At 38.7% G+C, this 16,180-nt stretch overlaps 1 protein-coding gene across 3 annotated transcripts in view; it reads left to right on the top strand.

Annotated features, from left to right (window-relative positions):
• The window catches only part of LOC150096721 (uncharacterized protein KIAA2013 homolog), a 401,644-nt gene that overhangs the window by 365,379 nt on the left and 20,085 nt on the right, over positions 1-16,180 (top strand). For all 3 annotated transcript variants that reach the window (XM_090407839.1, XM_090407838.1, XM_090407840.1), the window contains exon 15: positions 6,097-6,221. In XM_090407839.1, the coding sequence (XP_090263965.1) occupies positions 6,097-6,221 (125 nt within the window). The remainder of the gene's footprint in view (positions 1-6,096; positions 6,222-16,180) is intronic.

The raw sequence follows: 16,180 nt of genomic DNA, 5'->3' as shown, positions 1-16,180 counted from the left end.
GATATTCCTCTTTTCCATTTATCAGCTTTAATTAATCCCCCCAACTTCCGAATTCTCTCCAGCACTTCCACATAAAGAACCCCATGCAACCAAATATGTGCACAATAATCCAGATGTAGTCCTATCAAACCTCATAAAGAGGAATAATAACTTCTTTATCCCTACTTGTCAGTGTGTTTCTTAACATCCAAGTGATCCTTTGAGATATTTTGCCCATTTTTGCAGTATGTCCTCTAAACTTCAAGACCTGTCCACCATCACACCAAACCCATAATTCATCAGTTTCTTGTAGTCTAGTTCCATCAGTGTAATGCACAACTTGCAACTCTTCAGCCCAAAATAGTCACCTTACACCTGGCCACGTTAACCTAGCAAGAAATTATTCTTCCTCCACACTGTGAGTCTATTCAACTCATACTGTAAGGACACTCCGTATCATCTTCATTAATTGTTGCCTTCCTCAGTTTAGCACATTATCAAACAATTGGATATGTTCTCTCAGTCATTCCCAATATTAAGATACAAATTGAATATTGGATGCCCAAGATATACACTGCTTGGAAAGAAGTCAAAGGACACCGTAGTGTGAGAAATGAACAACCACGGTACCCACCTTAATAAGATGTAGAACCCTTTTCACTATGATGACTGCAGCAATCTTACGAAGCATACTCTCCACAAGCACATGATAGCGATCAGTGGGAATTTTGGACCACTCTTCCTGTAGGCATTCAATGAGGTCCTGGACTGTTGTGGGGTGGATGTCCCTTCACATACACACACAATGCTCCAGTTCTTCCCACAGATGTTCAATACGGTTGAGATCAGGACTGTAAAGGCCAATCAAGTCTGGTGACATTTATGTCCACAAACCATGCAGTTAGAGCAGCAGATTAATTACGTGGTACATTGTGATACATTGTCTTGCTGAAAGAGACAATTGTCATTTTTGTAGAAATGCCACAAAGTAGGAAGCATTGCATTGTCCAGAATGTTCAGATACCTCTTGTGGTTCAATGTTCGTGGCACCACAAACAGAGGTCCAAGGCCAAACCAGGGAAAACAGGGCCATACCATCACACCATCACCTCCGAATTTAATAGTTGGGGGTTACACACTCTAGTAAAGTAAGAAACGTTCATCAGGTATCCACCACACCCATCCATCTCCTCGGTAGAGGGTGTAACATGATAGTCTCTTCATGACACAGCTTTCCAAGCTTCCACATCCCACTGTACATGCTCTTTGCACCACTGAAGATGGCACTGTATGTTGATTTGAGTAATGTGGGGCTTGCATATTGCAGTCCTACCATGGAAACCCATGTTGTGAGCCTCAGCTCTGAATATTTTTGTGCAGATTTGTGTTCCAGTCTTGTCAACATGTCAGCCAATGAATGGTGGTTTTTACATATTATCCTTCATAGCATCCTCTAGTTACATTCAGTGAGTGGTGGGTGATCCACTGCAGGTAACACTTGCAGTTGACACTCCATGCATTTCCATCTCAGTATGGTATCACTAATTGTTGACCTGGGATGATCCAATTTGTCAACAACTTGCTGAACAGATAGGCCTCAACATGGCATCCTATCACAATGCCTCTTTCAAATTGTCAGTTCTCTCCTCACAACCATTTCATCTGGATATAATCGCACTGACTTCAAAGCATCCTATTTCTCCAATTTATACTGGCCACAAACACGTGACTCATTACATAGCATAATACATTTTGCCAATGGAGTGTCCAATGACTTCTTTCGAAGCAGGGTATAGAGCCTTTTGGCACACCACTGTTCACCTGCCTTTTCTTTGATTCATTTTCACCATATATTACTTTTTACTTGTCCATTAGCATATCTCCATCACCTATATCCTCTATCCTCTCCATGCAGTGTGAGTGATATTCTTCAAGGGCTTGCCAAACATACTTAGAAACCTAAACCTTCCTCAATTTCAAGGGTACATCAGAAAAAACAGTCGGACTGCAGGCTGGACACTAAATAGTACTTTTCAGTAAGGGGTCAGGATGCATTCCGGTCAGCTGGCACATAATCCTGCTGCTATATACTCTGCCATGCAGAGGGTGGCTGAATAGTGGTGGTATGTAGGAGGCACTGTCAAGGTCAAGTTATATCATGGAGACTGGTCACTTTCTGTGTTAGTGTCCAAGAGCCTAACTACTCTCACTTCATGTCCCCACATTATTCTTCCATTTAACCATAAATGAACCATTAATAAACCATACAAACATTTACACTGACACTGTGACTAAAGCAAATCTCCCTCAAAAACTTATTCTCCCCCCCCCCCCTGCAAAAAAAAATTTAATATTCATAACATAAACATCAGCATAAATGACATACTATCTGGACCAGACTGCCTACTCTTGAGAGAGAGAGATGGCCTTAATGTTTCCAATTCCAATTGGCTCTCCTTTTCAAACACCACTCACCATGCTGGATGAAATGCAGAAGTTTTTGTTGTCAGCAAATATAATGGAAATTGCACATCTGCCTAACTGAATTCCTGATAATCCTTTTCCTCTCCTCTCCCAATACCTTTGATTTCTTTTTAACCCATTCTCCTTTCATATACACCATGGAGTTTGTCTGTCCCCTCAGATCACAATCTTGTGGTAGTCTCCCCTCTCTCTCTTTCTCTTGCAGAGTACCTTTCCTCTAATTACTTCCAACTTGTGTCCTTTGGCACTATAAAAGTATCAAATAGGATAATCTCCTGAACTTCTGCTCTTTCTTCTCATGGATGCAATGTTTGCTCATCTGCACTCCCACATCTCTCTCTCTCTCTCTCTCTCTGTCTCTCATCCAGATGGCACTGCTCTTATAACACCCAAAGATAAAGCTGATCTCCTAGATTCATTCTTTATCTCCAATTCCTGCCCAAGATAAATTACCTCCTACCGTACAAGAATCCGAGCACCTGTGGTTTTTTTGACAAAACAAGATCAGAAGAATGAATCTAGGAGATCTTCTCTTCCTGTTAGCATCTCTCCATTTGTACTCATATATTGTACTCCAGAACTAACACTTGCCCCATATCATCTCTCTAACTTTTTTTTACTTTGCTGGCATTAATCCCAATGCTTGGAAGCCAGCATATATCCTATTTTAGAAAAGGGAGATAAAAGTTTACCATCAAACTACCAACCAATCACCATCATCTCTGCCTTCCAACCTAAGCAAAAATCATCAATAGTGAACTTCCCCACTACCTACAGGCCCACCAGTGTGGACTCTGCCAATCAAGATCTATGACTGGCGTCTTAGCCTTCATCACTCACCACTGAACATGTGGCTGTCCATGTGAGGCAGTTGTTCGTGGTGCAGGGGACAGTCAGAGTGATGGTACTGACCCTTTTCATTCTTGTTCTTTTTCTTTCCATATCCTCACTCTGCTTCACCCAAGCCTTTTTCTTATCCTATCTTCCAGACCACCATCACTAGGATTCAATGCCCTGCCAACGTGTGTGCATTGTGAACATCTAGAAAGGAGGGATCCTGGTAATCTTGCACTACTTTGGCCTCTGCTTCAGCAAAACAGGCAGTTTGGGATGGAACGACCAGAATCGGTAAATTGGTGGACTTGCCTTCAAGGGACAATGGTGTTGCAATAGGTCTCCTTTCTCACAGTCAGGGGATAGGACCCAAGGCTTCTGCAGTGCCGGTATGACATCAAGGAGTAGTCCCTGACCTTGCCCTCCTGAGTGCAGTCATTGCTTGCCAGAGATTGGATGTCCATGTGTGGTAGATGGGGTACTTTGGTGCTGAAACAAACTCCCTTTCAGTGTTTATGTCAACAAGTCCTAGTTATAAATTAAAGATGCCAAAAAATTATATTCTTGGTTTAATCCTTTCTCCAAGTGTAAGCAAACAAAGTTTGTGTGTGAATTATCTTCATGACCGAGGCTAATAACTTCACATCAAATGCCTTAGTTTCCCATAATGCAAAGCACACATCCTTTAGGGTGTGTATAATGCTGTGCATTATGAGAAGGGCCACTATTCAGACAGGTTTCGACCTTTATTTTTATTGAGGTTTTATCAGTGGAAGCCAGACTCAGAAGAGATACCGAAGTTGAAGTAATGTAGGTCTGTGCTTTGCATTATGGGATAGATGGATCAAATATAGATGGCATGGATAGCTCCATTCCCCCCCCCCTCCAAGTAAATAATATGTACCTAGTGCCCTAGAGGGAGTATAATATGAGGATGTCTTGGATATTTGGATATTTTTCCTGATTATGAAGAAATTATTGATACTGACCTTCTCTAAAAAAGAAAAAATCCAAGGTTAATGAAAACAAAACTACTCAACACAGAAAGCTAGATGATACCACCAAAAAGAAATAACAATAGCATTCCTACAATGGAATTGTTATGGTTTTCGTCAAAACATCAAGGCCCTCTTGCAGAAGTATAAACCTCTGTGCTTTTGTCTGCAAGAAACATACCTAAAGCTGAGAGATGATCCGACATTACAAAATATTACCATCATTCATAAGGACAGGGCATGGAGGAGTTGCCATCCTTGTGAAAAAACCATACCCTCCTTTCCAACAAGTCTCACTCAATAGAAGCAATTGCTATCTGACTCTCAAATCAGAACTTTGTTAACAGTAGGCTGCATCTATGTTCCTCCTGTTGCAGATATCTCTGAAGATGATCTTGAGAGATATCTGCAACTGCAGTATAGCATCAATTACCAGCCCTCTTACTTTTAATGGGAAATTTAAATTGACACAATACTCTGTGAGGTAGTGCTCAAACAAACATCAGAGAAAGAATTGTTGAGCTTACGCTCAACAACAATAATATCCCTCTCCTAAACAGAGGACACAATACCTTTTTCCATATACCTACCCAAACATTTACTGCCATAGACTTGATCACCCTCCCTTTTCCCACTCTTCAAGTGGGAAACTGATGAGAACTTATTTAGGAGTGATCACTTCCCCATGAAATCTGCTTCCTTCATCACGGATATCACGACGGAAAATTGAACAAGCTGACTGCCTTACCTCCTGATAATTTAGTATTATCAGGCGGTAAGCCATTTAATTTAATACTCCTGAGTATTTGATTCAGCAACAGTCAGTTCTTCTTCCATCAGTGAATCAAGTGACAGCATGTATTACACAAACTGCCACAACTACAATTCCTAAAACATAAATCAGTTTCCACATTTCGCTAAGCTATGGTGGAATGATAATTGCACAGCAGCCAAAGAAGCTCTGAGGAAAGCTTGGGATAGTTTTCGAAGATACCTCATAACAACAAACCTCATTACTTTCAAACATGCCCAAACCCAAACAAACACATCGATCATCAGAGCCACAAGGAATCATGGATCCAACACACATCTTCCTTAAGAAGAGTAACCAACAGCAAAGAAGTGTGGTATAAAATCCAAAAAATTAAGGGCAGATATACCCCATCTACCCTTGATATACTTTGGTCATATTATGTGAGCTGATGAATCATTGGAAAAGGCAGTTATGTTCGAGAAGATTGAGGGAATGAGAAGAAGAGGAAGATCACAAAAGAGTTGGATGGACAACATAAAATAACTTACCAACTTGAACATGGAGAGCCTTTGTTCTCAGGATCACTAAAGTTGAAAACGACTGGATGGCACATAACAACAACAACTACATACCATCTACCCATTTTCCATCTTCCTTGTTATTCATTCCTTCTACTGCTGCCCTTAAAAAGCATGCTCTGTTGATCCTCAATTCCAATGTCAACAAGTTTCTACTTTCTCCTCAAGTTTCTGCCTAACCATGGTGTACTAATATTAATGTAATATAGGTTGAATGACCTCTCATGTATGGGTTGCCATAATAATAATAATGTCATTCTCACTCAACCACGGCTTGCTGATACAATTAATGTTAAAAAATATGAGTGTGAACAGATTATTTCAGCATGAAAGAGATAAATATCTGTACACATTTTACAACCAGTATAATAGAGGGAGGACATTTCTTTATTCTTTTGTATCATTTCTATTGCTTCTAACACAGAATCATATATATATTTCAAGTTTATTTTTTTAATATATATATATATAGATCCCAGCCTATCCAGTTTCCAGTAAAATTAACTGATCCTCTCACTGCTATACTGTATATCACATCAGATAAACAACATATGGAGGAACTGAAGCATACAATCCATGTAAAAGAAGTAGCTGAAGGTAAATTACCAAGTTATAAATTGTTACTGCTCTATTATATAGATGGTTGGAAATTTTATCAGTAAGTAATGAAAATCTTAGTATAATAGAGGCATAATATCATACCACTATAGCTCTTTGGTAGTGAAATGTTTTAAATATTTTGAAATTTTCTTAAATATTAAATGGTTCCATCATTTTTTTAATTTCAAGATCCATTCATTTCGGATCTTGAAATTATAATGGGAATACCATCAGTGATTAAATTTATGGCCCCAGAACTTTTTTATGCACTGGATCTGTAACATTTTTCTGTTTTGTGACATTTCTCCCTTTATGGTAATTAAGCCTAACATGAAACAGACAGCAATGGCAAGTTATTAAGACGTGCATATGATTGGTGCAGTATTAACAAAAGATCGCGTGTCCGAAAGATAAAAGCATAGCCAACAATTGAGTTGAAATGCTAACTCTCTTCAACCGAATTCCATATGTGATATGGAATTCGGTTGAAGAGAGTTAGCCATAACAACATTCACTATATACAGGAATACCTTGCATAGCACTGTTTTGAACAACGCGGGTTTTGGTCTAACGCCGTTTTTATTATTACACTTATCATTATTACACTGGCATTGTTAACACTGACCGGCAACTCCCGGACACCGCAAGTGACAGTCGAGAGCCAGTAATTATTCAATTGGCTCTCATAGCCACGTTGTTTCCCCGCAGCATTTTATTATTTACTTTAATATTAGTATTTAAAATTTTTTTATTATTTAAGTATGAGTGAAAAGAGACAAAACAAAGAAGACACTGTTGGAGTAACAAAAAAACACAAGTGGTTGACATTAGAGAAGAAACTTGAAATTATAAAATGTCACGAGATGCCGCTTCATTTGCTAAAATAGCACGTGAGAATTCAATGAATGAGTCATCTGTATGAAAATTATTCAGAGCAAAGAAAAGATTAAACAACATTGAATGAGCACTGCTTCTTATATGTCAAAAGTTATCACAGAGAAATCGATCTTCTACAATGGAAAATATGGAATGCCTTCTAATGATCTGGATTGAAGATTGTAATCAGAAAAAGATTCCTTTGAGTCAAATGATAATCCAGGCAAGAGCAACGTCTATATGACAAAATAAAAGAAAATGAAAGTGAAAATGAAGGAGGTACAACCAGTGAAACTTTTATAGCAAGTCGCAGGTGGTTCTAAAATTTCAAAAAGCATATGGGACTCCATAACGAAAGAATCCAATGTGAAAGCGCAAGTGCTGACACTAAAACTGCAGAATTATTTCCCAATGAATTGAAGGAGCTTATTGAGAAGGAAGGCTACACAGATGGTCAAATTTTTAACGCTGACAGAGTGGCTTGTTCTGGAAAAGAATGCATCGCGCATATTTCTAACAGAGAAGGAAAAAACACAAGCTGGGTATAAAGTGTCAAAAGACCGATTGACACTTTTACTAGGAGGTAATGCATCAGGTGATTTAAAATTGAAGCTGCTGTTAGTGTACAGAGCAGAAAACCCAAGAGCTCTTAAGGGCTTTACAAAGAACAATTTACCTGTTCATTGGCGTTCGAATAAAAAAGCGCGGGTGACTCGTTCAATTTGACTGGTTTAAAACTTTTTTTTGCCCTGAAGTTAAAAGCTATTGTAAAAAGAATGATATTCCTTTCAAAATTTTGCTTTTATTAGACAATGTGCCAGGCCATCCAACTCTGTTGACTGACTTAGATGAAAATGTCAAGATTCATTTTTTCCCTCCAAACACAATATCAATTCTGCAGCCGATGGATCAAGGTGTTATCTCCACTTTCAAGGTTTACTATTTAAGACGAACTTTTGCTCAAGCTATTAAAGCTGCAGAAGAAGAAGATTCTTGGACTTTGAGTGAATTTTGGATGAAATTTAACATAAAAGATGCCATTCAAAATATTTATGAATCTTGACAAGAGGTGACTCAAAGCAACATGAGAGCCGTATGGCATAATATTTAGCTGCATTGTTCAAAGGACTTTGTTGCCTTTGCAACACAGAAAGAGGGAAATCTCAAAAGAAATTGTGCAGATGGGCAAAGATCTTGGTTTTACAAGTTTAGATTGTAACAATGTGAACGAATGTATTGATTCTCATTCAAATGATCTGGATGATGAAACCCTTTTGGAGTTGGAACAACAACAACAAACCTATGAAGCAGAAGAAGATGAAGATGACCCCACTGATGTCATGGTTGAAGAATTTTACTTTGCTGACCTTTCCACTTTTGTGAGAAAAATCGATGAAGCTTCCGACTTTCTCATAAATGCCGACCCGAATTTCAAAAGAAGCATCAAAGTGAGACAAAGTCTCAATAATGCCATCAAGTGCTACAGAGATCTAGTATTTGAAGAGACAAAGAAGAGAAGGATGGTTCAACGAACACTAAAAGACTACTTTAGTAAAAAGTAAATTACTCTATGCTAAAATTGAAGCAATATTATTTGTTTTGTTTTCTACAACTTTTATATCAGTTTAAAAGGATTTTATTTGTTATTTAGTTAATAAAAATAACAATTTTTTTTCATTTTTAAACATTTTTATTATTCTAAATTTTTGTAATAAACAAATTAAATTGAAAACCTTTATAAATAGACCTCAAACAAAGCGGTTTTGCATAGCACAGACACTTCTTGAAGCCAATTAACCGTGCTATACAAGGTATTCCTGTGTATATTTCTTAGTTTTAACACGTTTACAAATTTAAGACATGCAGTTGAATTTTATTGCTGCTTTGAGGCAGGCAAACTCGCACACATCTAATTAATAACAATAGTGTTTAGTAGATACTGTGTTTGCCAGTGCAACATATGGTTTTGCTTGAGTCTATACAGCATAGTTTCTGTATGAGGGGACATGTGATTCATTAATTAGTGTTGTTGTCTCTAAGCACTATTTGTTGAGAAATATATTACACAGATTGCTCATACCTTATTCACTGACATAATAAAAGTACTTGTTTTTCTTGCCTTATGCAGTATAGCAGCTGTTGGGAGGGCTGAAAGCGAGTTACTATCGCCTGATGTGAACGTATTTAAGCTTTTTTTCATGTGCGAGGTATATGCGAAACTTTTTAATTTCTTTTTTCAAAAAGTAAAATCAGGGGTGCAAGTTATATGCGAATAAGTATGCTATTTCAAGTATGGATAAGTACATTAGTACCTTCTTTAAATGGAAAAATAACTCGGATGATAGTGATAAAATGGGTTTGTAATGACAATTTGTGTGTAGTTTCTGAAGAGAAAGTGGTCTGTAACGAATCCTCAAAACACAGAATCCACATCAGTTGCAATGCGATATTAATACCCTGAAAAAAAAAAATTAAAGATTTGCTGACTTGCTGGTCACTCGACCAGTGGATTGCTTCAAAGGTAAATACAATTGGTTATTTTCGAGAAACATTTTTCTGTTTTGTGACTTTTCTTCCTTTACGGTAATTATGCCTACATTATTGTGTCATTATTCCACAGTTGTTTACAGTTTTGAATGTGTATATAAAGTCAATATCAACAGTCGCCTGATTACGAACGTGTGATGAAAGGGATGGGGAGGTTTGGAGCTTCCCCTGATAGCATCCAAAGGTAAATACAATTGATTATTTTGTATAGGATCCCCGAAACTTATTTGTTTAGAATTTAACCACTGAATACCATGATTAGCTTTATTTTGGCTCAAAATTGATAGCTTCTGTTTTGGCTCTGTAATTTATAAACTGAGTTTCTGTTTATAAATGGCTTATAAAATACATTATTGATTTCTTTAAACATATATGCATCTCGGCAATTACATATGTGGCTTGTTAAAGAGAGTGGAGAGCGTATGTGCGCAAAATGCAGGCAGTTGGAGGAAATAAGTACATTAGAAATATCGATATCCGACTTTGTTGCTTCAGGAACAGGATATGAATGTAGGAAGACAAGTAGTATGATAGGAGAGAATGAGAAAATAATAGTTGATAGTGTGGAAGGTGTGAGTGACTGTGGAAGTTTAGGAGATGGTTTTGTTTGGGAGAGTGAATTTAGATTAAGAGTGACTGACCTGCAGAGGGAGATAGATGAGTTGAAAGAGGAGGTGGAATGTCTTGTGAATGAGAGCAGAAGTATGAAAGATAAGATTAGGAGAATGGAAGAGATAAATGCAAGGCGAATCAGAGTAGGAGAGAGAGAGAATTTAGGGAGTATGAGTGAGAGGTATGGGGTGCTAGAAGAGGAGAGAATGGAAACAGTAGAAGAGAGGGAATGAGAGAGAGGTATGGGAATGCTAGCAGACGAGAGGATGGAAACAGTAGGAGAGATGGAATGAGAGAGAGATATGGAAGTGCTAGAAGAGGAGAGAATGGAAACAGTAGGAGAGATGGAATGAGAGAGAGGTATGGGAATGCTAGAAGACGAGCGGATGGAAACAGTAGTAGGAGAGACAGAATGAGAGAGGGATATGGAAGTGCTAGAAGTGGAGAAAATGGAAACAGTAGGAGAGAGGGAATGAGAGAGATGTATGGGAGTGCTAGAAGAGGAGAGAATGGAAACAGTAGAAGAGAGAGGTATGGGAATGAAGGAAGAGGAGAGAATGGAAACAATAGGAGCGAGGGAATGGTAAGAGGTATAATGTATGGCGACTCAATGATCCATGGTGTTCAAGATAGGATGCGTGAGGAGTGTTTGCCAGGAGGAACAATAGAAAGGGTGGCTATGGCAATTAAGAGAGGTGAAAGGGTGGATGAGATGATTGTGATGGTAGGAACAAATGACTTGAGTGGTAATGTAAGTCGGGCAGCGAGAGATATGAGATTTTTGCTTGAGACTGTATGGAAGAAGACAGAGAGAGGAAAAATAGTGTGCGTGTTGCCAAGGTATGATAATGATGAGCTGAGCAGAAGAGCGGTGATATTGAATCGCATAATAGCAAGAATGTGTGACAAGAGAGGACTGGTATATGTGGATGCTTGGAGTGCATTTGAGGAAAGAGAGGAGTTGTATGCAAGAGACTGTTTACATTTGAATGAGGAAGGACGTAGGCATCTCGAGAGATTGCTGTTCTGAACGAGTCAGTGTGTCCCAGGGAGGATGATAGAAGGGGGTGGCCTCTTGTTCGAATGGATACTTGGGAGAAGGGAGACAATGTCAGGTAACACTGAGCCCAGTGGAGTCTAGAAGGGATAATGCTGGGTATAGAAACAATGGCATTTATATGCTTTATACTAATGCCAGGAGTATCCGGAATAAGGGAGAGGAATTGGTGGCGCAGATAGCATCAGCCTGGCCAAAAATTATTGCGATCACTGAGACGTGGTTGACAGAAGTGAATATAACAACAGGAATAGAAGTCGCTGGGTATAGCATTTTTCATCAGGATAGGAGGGGAAAGCGTGGTGGTGGGGTGCTGCTTATGATAAGTGATGACCTATGTCCTCTAAGAGTGGAGAATTTGGAAGGAAGTGAGACAAATGATTTTGAGAGCGTATGGTGTGAGGTAGAGGTAGGCAAGACAGGATATTTAGTGGGGTGTTGCTACAGACCCAGGAGCACAGAGGATGGGGACCAGGAGATGTTTAGGCAGCTAAGTTTGGCAAGTGCAAGAAGAATGATTGTTATGCGAGATTTTAACTTCAGTAGTATAAATTGGAGAGAGGAAGATGCATGTAGCAATAGGGGAATGGAATTTCTAGAATTCTTGAGGGACAAATGTCTTAGGCAACATGTAACAGAGGGAACAAGAGGTTCAAGAGTTTTGGATTTGGTTATAGCATCAGAAGAGTTGATAATAACTGAGTTGACGTCTCTCCCACCAGTTGGAGAGAGTGACCATATGGTGTTGACTTGGAAAATGAATAGACATGCAGGAGTATCAAAGAGACAGGAACTTATGTGGAATTATAAGGCAGGTGATTATAATAGTCTTAGACGTCAACTTCAGGAAGTTTCATGGAGGGAGGAATTGGAAGGCCGGGATATCACCAGTGCGTGGGAAATTGTGAAAGAATATTTGTTATCAGCAATGGTAAGTTGTATACCACGAGTGAAGAAGAGGACGCAATTTGGAGTAAAGTGGATGACAAACAATATTAAACAGGAATTGCATGCGAAAAAGAGGCTATGGAAGAGATATAAGGAGACAGGTGAAGAGAAGATGCATGAAGAATATAAGACACAGGCCAGAAGAGTGACTAGTGTGGTAAGGAAAGCGAAACTGGAATATGAGAGGAGATTGGCCCTAAGATCCAAAGAAAATCCTAGGGAATTTTTTAGCTATGTGGCCAGTAGGAGGAGAAATGACTGTGGAAGAATGATATTGTGGGATAAAAATGGGAATAGAGTGACTGATGCAGAGGACATAGTGGAAATGTTCAATGAACACTTTATTGAAGTATTTCATCCTAGAGGAGTCAGTTTTAATGCTAGAGGGATAGGACTGGTTCGAGGTCTGGAGGTACAGGAGGAGAGTGTGTTTCAGATACTGAGTACTCTGGATGTCAGTAAAGCTGTGGAACTGGATGGTATTTCACCACGAGTTTTGAGAGAATGTGCTAGGGAATTGACAGTACCTTTAACGTGGCTTTTCAATGAAAGTCTGGCTTTGGCAAAGGTGCCCAGGGAATGGAAGGAAGGTAAGATAATGCCATTGCATAAGGGTGGTAACAGACTGGAAGTGTCTAATTATAGGCCAGTCTGTGTGTCATCAGTAGTTGTTAAGATCTTGGAGAAAGTAGTGAGGGACCGTATACAGCATTGGGAAGATGAGGGTAATTATCTGTGAGAATCAACATGGATTTGTGAAAGGACGCTCTTGTTTTAGCAATATGCTAGCCTTTTATAATAAAGTTACAAGAACATTAGATTAGGGAAAGGCATATACTGCAATTTTCTTAGACTTGGCGAAGGCATTTGACAGGGTGCCACATGATAAGCTGATATTTAAGTTGCAGTACATGGATCTGGATGTCAGATTGGTCAACTGAATTCAGGATTGGCTGTCTGATAGGTATCAGAGAGTTGTGTATGGTGGAGCAGTTTCCAGGAGGCAGAGGGTTACAAGTGTGGTCCCACAGGGCTCAGTACTAGGACCTATATTGTTTAACCTTTATATCAATGACATAGCCAGTGGATTGCAGGGGGATATTCAGTTGTTTGCGGATGATGCGAAGCTGGGAAGGATTATTAGTAATAGTGCAGATGTGGTAGCCCTGCAAGAGGATTTAAATAAGCTAGATAGATGGGCAAATGAATGGGGGTATCAGTTTAATGCAGCAAAATGTGAGGTCTTGAGGTTTGGGAAACATCGATGGGATGCTGCATACTCTATGGGAGGAGTTATACTGGAGGAAGTAGGGGAGACAAGAGATCTAGGGTTGATGATTGATAGAAACCTGAAGTTTAGGGGACATATTGCAAAGGTGGTGAAGGTAACACAGAGGATTGCTGCTATTATGAGAAGGACACTGACCTGCAGAGATAAGAGGGTTATCATTCCGTTGTATAAGTCTCTGATCAGACCACACTTGGACTATTGTTCTCAGATTTGGTCCCCAGGATTTGAAGGGGATAAATTAACTGTGGAAAGGATACAAAGACGGATGACAAAGATGGTTTCAGGACTGTATAAGGATAGTTATGAGGATCGGCTGAGAGAATGTGGACTGCAGAGTTGGTGGATAGAAGAAGGAGAGGTGATGTGATTGAGACTTTTAAACTGTTGAGAGGTGGTTACAGGGTTGACACTGGGGAGTTCTTACGCTTGGTTGATCAGCGGGAAGGAGTGATGACAAGAGGCCATCCCTGGAAGTTACGAAAGGAAACTGTGAGCAAGAGGGTAAGGAGTGGTTTCTTTGTGTGGAGGGTGGTTGAGCCATGGAATGCATTGCCTGATGGAGTGGTGGGAGCGAGAACGGTCAGTGAGTTTAAAGAGTGGTATGATAGACTTTGTGTTTCTCGGGGGGGGGAGCTCCCCTCGATGAGTCTTGACAGACTTTATGTCTTAGGAAAGACCTCCCTCGAAGAGTCTTTTGACTCCTTGGAGGCCTGAATAATAATAATAATAATAATATCCTGATGAATTCTTACCTTTTTTTTACTTTTACTTTTTTTCTTTACATCAAACTGCCCAACCTATCATGCAGTAATCCAGGGTTTCCCAAACTATGTTCCGTGGAAGGCGAATTAGTGTTCCATGAGAAGTTCTCCTGGAACTTTTCATTTTAGTCTTCTAAGCATTTTTCATGAATAAATATTTTATAGTGGAAATATTCTGAGGAGAATAATATTCGTGAATATGTCGTAAAGCTCAGACCCAGAACTCCTATTAACATTTCTGTATCGTTAATGTTCACACATCAAAACCTCTCAACATTTGGGAAAGGGAATACCGCTGTTTATGACCGGTCATAAAAATTGCCTGCAAGCGGATTATAACAATGGGCGGCACATCCTCTGTTCTCAAAACTGAAGGAAATGACTTTTGTCTAGCACATGTCAGTGACCAAGCGGCATATTTTTAAACATGGAAATATTAATGAATTATCGCTAATTTTAACACATCGAAATCTTTCAATAATCGGGGAAAGAGAATACGCTATTTATGACTGATCATGAAAATTGCCTGCAAGCCGATTACAACAATGGGCGGCATATCCTCTGTTCTCAAAACTGAAAGAAATAACATCTGTGTTGCAAATGTTAGTGACCAATCAGCAAGGAAGCATAAAGAAAATTTTTCCACTAAAATTGAAGATCAAGGTAGTCTGTATCCAGTTCCCAAATCTAGTAATACTGAATACTTTCTTCGCAAGTTCATATTGTAGGATGAAAGTTTCGAAACTGTAGTGCCGTGATTTTTTAAAAGTACAGTAATCCCTCGATTAACGCGCCTCCAATTAGCGTGTTTTCGATTAGTCCTCGTTTTTTTTTTTATATCCAAATTCGATTAGTGCGCCTATATGCATCTTAAAAATAAATGTTACAGATTTTAAGAAATTTCTATCTATACATTTTTATAGCTATTTTAAAAAATCACTCACCAGAATGAAATAATTTAGTTACCGATTTAAAACATTTTACAAAGTTATTTTTAATGGCATACCACACTACTTCCATGTACACTATATTCCAAATTTTTACCGGCAAAATTTATGTCGCCCACAGATTCGAGACCCTTCGACACTTCTAGGCATGTCACAAAAAGGAGAATCCATTGCGATAATAGAGTAATCAATCTGTCTTCTGGGATGAGTTGTTTACTATTACACGTCAGAAAATTAACTTCTATTTTATGATCATTGTAGTTTTTAAAGTGATAACTATTTTGCTTGTATAACAGATGGGAAATTTTATCTATAAAGCACGTGATTTCGCGTGTTGGTGACCAATTAGTCCAAGAGTTTAATTAACGTCCAAGAGTTTAATTAAATCTCATTCTGAAGAATTAAGTGATTCCGACCTGCTAAATGTAGATGCACAGCAGGAAGATCCTGAAGAATATGAAGAAAATTTAACCACTGTTAGTCAGCCAAAAGAGATTTCACAGAAACAATTTGAAAATATTTTTCGTACAATCGAAGTTTTTAAGCAGCAATGCTTGGAGGTTGACTCTGATGAAGAGAGAAGCAGTAAAATTTGTAGAAGAGGCAATAGGGCCACTGTCGGTTGTATGAAAAAAAGAAACAAAATGCCCGCCAAACTATGTTAGTTTAATTCTTTGTTAAGAAGTATTGTAGAATAATGAATTTATATTCGTTTTATTGTCTTTCAGCTGCATGGTTTCCCTTTAACTAGGCCCTGAGACATACCTTAATTCTTTTATAAAAAAAAAAAAAAATAAGGTTCAAAAAAGAAATTTGAGGAACGAATTATACTTTTTCCCATAGGTTACTATATTCGATTAGAGTGTTTTCGATTAATGCGCCTGTTTAAAGAACACATTAGGTGCACTAATCGAGAG

The sequence above is a fragment of the Typopeltis vanoorti genome, chromosome 18, assembly GCF_054136105.1.
Source record: "Typopeltis vanoorti isolate ZY-2024b chromosome 18, IOZ_Tvanoo_1.0, whole genome shotgun sequence".
In the NCBI taxonomy this organism is placed as follows: domain Eukaryota; kingdom Metazoa; phylum Arthropoda; class Arachnida; order Uropygi; family Thelyphonidae; genus Typopeltis; species Typopeltis vanoorti.
Note: the sequence above shows the minus strand (reverse complement) of the source record. Positions and strands in the feature narration are given on the sequence as shown.